Genomic DNA, 9,377 nt, shown 5'->3' with positions numbered 1-9,377 from the left:
TAATCTGCAGCACCCTTATATGCATGGCTGCAGTTATAAGTATTGTGCGTCCTCTCATTACAAAGACCGGCTTATTTCCTTAGCACATGTAAAACATTTATACAATAAGTGAGGGTTAAACCTGAGATTTTGGGGTTTTCTAGAAGGAAAGTAGAGCATATTTATCCTTAGTGTGTTTTGCTGGTTTAGACAAACCCAGCCCTGTCTAGCCTTTTATTGGCTTTGAAAGCTGTTACGCTTGATTGGTCAGTTTACCTGTTTGAGTCAGTGGAATTTTAAAGACAATGAAATGCAGCTAAGTACTAGCCAGCATACACCAGATTTAAGCTGGTTTGAAGTAGCAGAGACTGCCTATTTAAAAGGTACTTGGCACAAACAAGATCTATTTTGGAGGAGCGTCTCTTCAGCTGCTTATTTTTTCATCTTCAAACAAAACTGCTTTAGGAACTTCTTGTCCTGCCTTGTCTCAGACGGAAATATGGCCAGTGGTGTACTGCAAATCGTTGGACTGGTAGTTGGAGGCATTGGCTTAGCTGGGACTTTTGCAGTCACTGGCATGCCTCAATGGAGAGTAACTGCCTTCATTGAAAACAACATTATAGTATTTGAGACCATTTGAGAAGGACTATGGATGCACTGCATCAGACAAGCTAACATCAGGATGCAGTGCAAAGTCTATGACTCCCTATTGGCATTCTCACCTGATCTACAGGCATCCAGAGGACTGATGTGCTCTGCTTCAGCACTCTCATTTCTTGCTTTTATGATAGCCGTTATAGGCATGAAGTGCACTCAGTGCACTGGGAACAACAAGCGAATCAAGGGTCACATTCTGCTGACAGCTGGAATTCTCTTCATCCTATCTGGTATTGTTGTGTTCATCCCAGTGTGTTGGGTTGCCAATACCATCATCAGAGACTTCTAGAATCCAGTTGTCAATGTAGCAGAAAAACGAGAACTTGGGGAGGCCCTCTACATAGGCTGGGTATCCGCATTCTGTCTCATCGCTGGGGGAGCAATATTCTGTTGTTTCAGCCGTTGTAATGAGAAAACCAGAAACTACAGGTTCTCAGCGCCTTCACAGCATACATCTTACAAAACTCATCATATGCAAAGGAAAACTGAAAGCTCATATTCCAAAAGTCAGTATGTCTAGTTGCTTCTTGGTCTTTTAGCTCAGCAAGTCAGTCTTTGTGAACGGACTTCAACATTCATACTGAACTACAAGTAGGTCAGAGGAAACTTTAATTGTATTTCATGCCTTAAACTACAGTAGCTATCCTTAAATTCATGGACTATAGTTAAAATCTATAAACTCTATCATGGCTAATACTGCAACACAGACAACGTATTACGAAGTTTTATCACAAGAGAAAAAAAAGTTACACCTCTATTTTTTTAGGTGTTTTAAAGTTTCAATTTGCTTTAAAAATATTTAGCATCCATGCAAAAGTGAAGGTTTACTTTCTTTTTAATAGTTATGTGGAACAAGTTTGGGGTTTATTTGGAGGCTATGTTTCATATGGCAAATATTACAAATGGGCTTAAATGATTCTATTGCGATATAAAATACAGATTGATTGATGGAAAGAAATGGAGCAAACCAATTTTTTCTGGGCATAGGGGATAAGACTGAATGAGGATAATGAAGTACTTGTTTAAAAGAACAATAGCTAAGGAATTAATACATTGTAAATGAAGGGTACTGTGAACGATTAGCTCAGCAGTAAGAGGGAGGCCAAAACGTTTGAAAAATGTCCCTTATTTCAGAATGAAAGTTTCAGAATAGACACACTGCTCTATATTTACCTAGAAATATTTTTACTGTAAATTGATATCTATTTTGAGATAGTAAAAGGTCTGACTGGTTTGTTTTTAAAAGCGACAGTATTCTACAATGATGCTGTTAAGCACTGCAATTTACAACATGGTTATAACAGTGTTCTGGATCTTTACTGTACAATACAGTCTTTGTTTTTTAAATATGGGTATTTAATACAGCCCTCATACTGTAGTGACTCCCATGTGGGGAGACTCTTTCATCTGCACCAAGTCCCACTGAATTCAATGCAGAGGTCTGCCCATGTGCAATCTAGTGCAGAACTAGGGTCTGAAGGGGTAAAAAGAAGGATGTTTCAGTGTTTTAGTCACTGCTCATTTGCAAAATGCAAACAAGATTTCTAATAATGTGACTGTGTACTCCCCTTATGGAAAATAAGGGAATAGGAATGCATCCAGTAGAAACTACATAGGGTCTACAGAAGTTACTCTAAAATCCCTACTGAAATTAACAGAGAATGATAGATGTTTTTAACCAGTGGAGAAGGTGATCTCCCGGCCCCACTGAAATTAATGGGATGTTTATCTTTGACTGTAGAGGGACCAGAATTTTGCTTGTGGAGTTTAACAGAGTGTGAGATCCCTGTTTTACAATTTGGATTGGTTTAAATATTCTGTGGAAAGGTAACAATGCAATTCTGTTTGTATTATCGTTCTCTACCCTTAGGATATTTCTAGCTGAAAAATATGAGGCACTAAATTCTTCTTTAAGTCACACAGGTGCAACTTCCATTGAGCTAAAGAAATCAAAATTCTCATACTAGTTTAGAATTGTCTATTTACAGTTTTAGGTTATTTTTTTTAAGCTATGTCTAAATACACATATTTCTATTTTGCCTCATTATTTTTAAGGGTGATTCATGGCTATGTACATGCATAATGTGCACGATACATATGTGCACTACATATGTTAGAAATACAGGCAAGCTGTGCAGTATATTACACAGTTTTATTTATCTTTTATATTTGCAATCCTATTTGTGGGAGAGGGCTGTTGTGCTGATTTATTGTACTATGTGAATGTTGTTCTCTGCAGAATGTATAGCTTCAAACTTTCATTTATTTTGTCAAAAAGTATTATTATGTCTTTGTGTTCGCACCTTGTTCTTACACTTTCACCCATTCTGTTTCATGGGTTGTAACAATGAGTATAATAAAATCATTTGTTGAGTTCACCCCTTTTAACTAGGATGCAAGGTCCTACTCAAGAGGGTGTATATATTCATGTACTATAATTATTTACACTATCGTGACGAAAGTGATGCATACAGTCATTATCTATGAATTTAAAAAAAGAATCTTAAATGCAACAGATAAGTAACTTTTTGTTTGCAATCCAAAAATGTTTGTAAGTTTAGTATGCCCAACATATACAGTATTATACATCATTATAACATTTATTTCTGGCAGCACAAAACATTCTAGGCACTGTAGAAATACACATAAAAAGGCACAGAGATTTTCAAAAATGTTTACAGGATTTGGGCATGCAAGTCTTATCAATGAGACTTAAATGCTTTTGAAATTCTCCCAGAGAATCCATACACCAAACCAGATTACTATACAAGTATATCTACACTATTTGCCCGCCCCTCCCCAAGTACAATAATATTGATCATGTCCTCAGGACAACCAAAAGAAACCATTTCAGTTCTGAACAGAAAAAAAAGTCTGTTCATTTACAACAAGTCTTTGGTTGTCCGGCCAGACGTCTTCACAAAAGAGAATATATTCAGACATACTTGTGAACCAATGGTATTAGGAATGAAATTGCTCCCACCTACAGCAGACTGCTTCCTTAGTCAGAAGAACCATACATTCCAAGAGGACAGAAACAGATTGCAAAATCTTGCACTGTTCATAATGCAACATTAAGTTTTATTTTACTTTAATGTAGTTGAGTGTTAAAAAGCCTGAGCTTCATGTATGGAAATGCAAAAGAGTTGAAAATCAGAACGCAGTTGTGTGAGCTGAGCTCATACTTATATAAACTTAAACCAAGATTTTCCAAAAGAGGTACCTAAATCCATATTTAATCTCAGCTCTTTTGAAAAATCCAGGGACTTCTTTAGAAACCTAATTATGTATTTCAGGCACCAAATTTTTTTTAAACCTTGGTCTTAATTAATAATTGTCTCAAAACTAGAGCTGGTCAAACATTTTCCATCAAAACTTCAGTGGAAATTTTTGACTTTTTGTCAACAAAAGGAAAACTAGAAAACAGACATTACAGCAAAAAAGTGAAAAATTTTATTCTGAATTGCTGCCACAGTAACTCAGGGGAGTTGTTGTTTGGGTGCTTCTTGCCCTTGTACAGACCAGACTCTTGAGCTGGACTACAATTCCAATGATTCACCACAGCCATAGGACTTCTATGAGGCACTGTGGTGGCTCAGGAACCATGGAGGGAACCATGGTGCACTAAGGGATTTGTAGTCTAAATTGAAGGACTGGGAGACACAAGGTCAGCATATCTGAATCCAAATTTTTGGTTTTTACCTAAAAGTTTTGGTTTCTGATTTTTTTGGGGGGGGCAGAAAAAAAAGTCTAAATTTTATGCGGGTGGGGGGGAGGGTGAGACAAAAAACAAAACAAACAAACAAAAAAACCCACATTTTCCAACCAGCTTTACTTGAAACACCGAAATACAAGGATTCTTTCCCTTTTCCTCACTCATGACATTTGGATAAAGGTTATAACAAACCCATTTAAAATAATTTTATTTCATTTTTTTTCAGATGTGAAATAGAAACTCCATACAGCTTTACTAGTAAACTTTCAGGTACTCTATCCTATAATAGTATATGCTTTATTGTTTATAGATTGAAGAGACTATTTAGGAAATAGGATACTTGACACTTATGAATAAAATTCCTGGCTCATCTCTGCCTTGCACCTTGTACATTTATTAATAATGTCAGTGTAGAGTGGGACTAGAACATTATCAGATCTGTTGGCTAGCATTTTAGGCCTACTTTGCATTGGTATAAAGGACTACACAAAGTGCCAGGTGACAGAAAATAGGGCCTCTTTGGGCTCAGGTGAGTGAAGGTTTAAGATTTCATTCAATGATTTATGATTCAATAACTAAGTCCTTGTCTACATTTAGGATTTTCTGAAATTCTCCCACTGTCGCTCTAGTGGTGGAAAAGTCCCACTGCTGCACCCAATATCATACACTTCTTAGATTAGATCACACAGATTACAGCTATATGACAAGTGGTAAAATAGCTGGTGACAGGTATGTATTAGTAACCTCAGCAACAGAGCTCCAGTTTCAGAAAATTCTTTTTGTGGACATAACTATGTTTGAAACAGAACCATAATGGGTTACTAACAGCCAATTGAATAAGTTTAAAAAAATAAAAAAAAAAGTTATATAGATGCACAGGCACAACTGTACACCCGAGTCTCAATCATCTGGTACCTTGCAATTCTGTATATGAACAAATTACTCAACGTATACTGGGAAGTTATCAACTTTCTACAAACCTATTAAGATCACCTGTATATAAAAGGCTACATCAGCTGTACAAAACAGTTTGGACTATGCTCAATAGCTGCCGAAGCTTTTCGGTACATGAGGTGTGTTTATGTGTTGACTCACACGTCGTGTGATGACAGATTTAGGATACCCTTTCATTTTATAAACAACACAGACTACGCTGGCACAGTGGTATATAACCCATCTAAAAACAAACTAAAACTAAGACATCTCTAAAATGCTTCTCCTACACCAGATGGGCATATAGGAGAGTATTTTCCTGCAATACCCTCAGATCTGTAACCTCCATTGTAGTTTCAGCATGCTTGTCATGCAAAAATTGTAATGACCACTGAGGTTGCTTGTGCAAATAAACTGAATATACAAGATCATCATAATTTAAATTAACATTGAAGAAGAGTTAGCTAAATAATACCTTTAAGCTCTTTGAACTGCTGTACTGAGACGTATTTCAGTAAGTGCCTTGATTGGAAGACAGTACTTCTAGGGACAATTTCACTGCATCAGCCAATTTGTGTCTGGTAAAGGTAATTTCTTGGAATTATGACGTTATACACAGCCGGTAAAAAGTAATGTGAGCAACAAAGCTTCCCTTAGAATGGCCCTGTCCCTTTCCCTTCCTAGATATCCCTAGAGAACAGGGTTGTTGGGACCAGAAGAGTTGTTCCCCTACACAACTTCAGACTCTGTAGGCCTGGCAAGCTTTCACACACTTTTGCTTATCTGACGATGGGCCTTTTTGGGGACATGGACTCCTTTCAGATACATGTATTCCTTTGTCCTCATTCTCATTCCCATGCCATGTTCTGTCACACATGATGATGCAATGGCACTTCACCAAATGATGTCAACACCACAACAACATACAAGTAACAGAACTGGTGAGGACTCCTCTCCCTCTATTCTGATATATTTAAGCTACTACAAATAACATTCCCCAGGACCACCCTCCTTCCATTTTCCATTCCATAATCTTTTCTACCTCTTCTCTCACTGTCCTAATGCTATACACTAATAATCAGTTGAGAGTCAGACACTGTATCTTTCTTTTCCCCATAACGATTTCAGATGTTAAGTATTATATTATGTGCTATAGTCTGCAAAAATCAAGGCCATTTCAAAGTTTGTGTGACAGATACCATGAATGATAAAGTATCAGATTCAGATTTCAGCACAGTACACTCGGTGCTACTATCTGGTACCACTAATGGAGCAGGAATGTCATAGAAATGTTTCTTTGTTGTCTCCAGGTACCCAATACTGATTAATTATTTTGTTGCCATTCACTGTACAGGGGTTTGCTACCAGCAGACCGGCATGCCAGTGTAAACCATCACGTGCAATACAGGAAACTCATGTAAGGTCATGGAAAAAGGAGCCCATATTTGCCACTTTGAGAAACCACAAATAATGCAGGACTCAATCAGGTGTCTCATTCTAGACAACAAACAGGGCCAAGCACCCAACAAATGTGGACACACTGGGTTCAGGATCAAACAGTAGCATACTTAGTTACAAACAGTATACCCATCCTTGGATCCAACAGATTCATACGGATTATGGGAGCACTAACAGATCCAGTGCCAAAGCAAAACTAGCTTGCCCTTCCTGCGAAATGCCATTGCTTCAGGCGCCAACATCAGCACAAATTCCATAGTGTTTTGTGCCACTTGTGTAGCCTGTGCCATCACTACATGACTGGCAAGCCAGTTCAATTACGTACTGTAACGGTTTGATCCATGAGTAAACACTTATTTTATCACAGAAATTTTTTTCAGTTAATTAGTCTCACATCATTTCATCCAGTACTAATCTGACTGTATACAGTGCTGCTAATGCTCATAAAAGCACTCAATGCCGCCGTGCAGGTTCTCCCTCATTTTATTTTCAACAGCAGAATGTGAATTGTTCAATCAACATATTCTCAAAATGTATATTGTAGTTACTTTCCTACCTTTAAGTGTTATCTGTGCCGACCATCACCATAATCTTTTGGTCTTCTGTTCTGAAGCAATAAAATGGGATGTCTTCTAACATATCTACCTTTATGAGGACTGTTGCTCTCCAGACTTAAATACTAAGGTGAGAGGTGCCTCATAAAATGCCTGAAATAGATTAGATAGATTAGACTAGAAAGATCTCAAAAGGATATTGAATATTTTGTCCAGGGCACAAAGAGATCATCCCACAACTATCAGAATTGGTCAGGCTCTGCGAACTCTGAGAATCCCATTTCCATTGCCATTTTCTGGTAGCATTTTTGGTTTTAGATTTGTTAGTGAGAGAAGAAGAAAAAAAGATATACACAGAGTTCATGTAGCAAATTATCATGTAGCAAATTATCTCTTAGCATGCCATCTATGGTTCAGTTTTAGTTCAGCTATTTGTATATATGCAATGAACACCACCTAGTCTCTCTCCTCCCACCTTTTGCTTTTCCTTTATTCCTTTCATTCCCACAGGGTTCAACTAACAAACAATTATCCTATTATTGGACAGTATGTAAGTATAGTTGGTGTGGTAACATTTATTTGTTTTACACACTTCTTTAGGTGGTAACAATCTAGAAAAAGCATTAAAATACTTAAGATGTTTTGGATGTGATGACACAAAATGGCATGTGATACATTTTTCTCAAGTTTTTCTGGGAGTAATTTATCTCCCACACAAGTCATATTCTGACCACCAGAGTGTAGTTTTATGTATGACCTCAACAGCTGACGCTTCAAAAATCACAAGATTGTCTTAAAGCTAAGTATTACAATTTCAGTAGACATTATGTTATCAGGGCACTGGGCATGATAAGTCAGAGTTGAGTATCTATTAAAGTTGCTGAAATTTATTGAACCATTCTCCCTCCCCCGAAATAACCTTTCAATACCAATGTTGATATTTTCAATAAAAATATTAATATTTTTGAAAAAAAAAAGGAAAAAAGATTGTTCTGTTTCAAAGTCTAAAATTTTGACTTTTTTGGTGATAAAATAAAACTCATCAAGCTCTAAAGAGCTACTGTATAAGCGAGAAGCAGTAAAGAGAACAAAGTCCAAGCTTACTACTGCAGGGTCCATATCTAGGCCTCTTTTCTGAAAGTCCAGCTCTGAGAAAGTAGTACCCTGCTTGAAATTAGAGCAGGTGTCATTTAATGCTCGATGTACGAGACTGGGAAGCAGCAATCTGGCTCCTACATCTCACCTCTAGCCTTAGCTTTGACACTTCTCTCTAAGGCTTATTAATGTTCCAGCCTCACCTTCCACATCTAGAGAATAGGGACAGTAATTCACATCTACCTCATAGGCCTGTTGTGAGAATTAGAGAATGTTTAAAAAAATGCTTAGAACGTCAAGAGCACTATCCAGGTGTTAAATATTGTATCTCCATCAAGGAGGTTTTAGGTCACTCTGTGGTTCCTGCTGCTAGACTCAACATTATTTGGCTAGTTCCCCCTACAGGACTTAACACACAGGTATGTAATATCCGTTTCAATGCTCAGCTCACTTTGCAAAACACTATTTACAGACCTTTCATGGTCTGTTAGAATCTGCATTAGTAGTGTAGTCAGAGAGTTTTTTGCCCTTATAAGCCAGTGAAGGCAAAATCATTTTATTATGGATTTTATCCTTATTTTTAATAATTTAAAATACTTGTATAAGCACCTTTGGCTGTAATGAAATTTAAAAATAAATATAAAAATCAAGGAATGCATTTGACCTTTCACACCTATATAAAGCTGATGACTCAACAATTGTTATAGATAGCTCTTAGACAGCACTTTATGGGCCAGATCCTCAGTTTGTGTGCATTGGCATAGTTCCACTGCCTTCCATGGATGTACACTAACCTAAAACCAGCTCAGGATCTGGCTATGTATTTCAAAAATCTGAACTAACACAAACTAATTAATCTCCACAAGACCCAAGTGTAGTTATGTATTATCAACTCCAGTCAGGGATGGGAAAATGAAAGAGGGAGAGAAGTTAAACCCCATGCCCAAGGCAAACCAGACCACTAACAAGATTACAGGTTAGGATAC

General features: G+C 37.3%; 1 protein-coding gene across 1 annotated transcript; it reads left to right on the top strand.

Annotated features, from left to right (window-relative positions):
• The first annotated feature begins 289 nt into the window (after window positions 1-289).
• LOC116835437 (claudin-8-like) lies at window positions 290-1,156 on the top strand. Its single transcript, XM_032798284.2, is given in 1 exon segment — window positions 290-1,156. A coding segment is annotated over 1 exon segment (867 nt).
• Window positions 1,157-9,377: the final 8,221 nt, after the last annotated feature.

The sequence above is a fragment of the Chelonoidis abingdonii genome, chromosome 1, assembly GCF_003597395.2.
Source record: "Chelonoidis abingdonii isolate Lonesome George chromosome 1, CheloAbing_2.0, whole genome shotgun sequence".
In the NCBI taxonomy this organism is placed as follows: Eukaryota; Metazoa; Chordata; order Testudines; family Testudinidae; genus Chelonoidis; species Chelonoidis abingdonii.
Note: the sequence above shows the minus strand (reverse complement) of the source record. Positions and strands in the feature narration are given on the sequence as shown.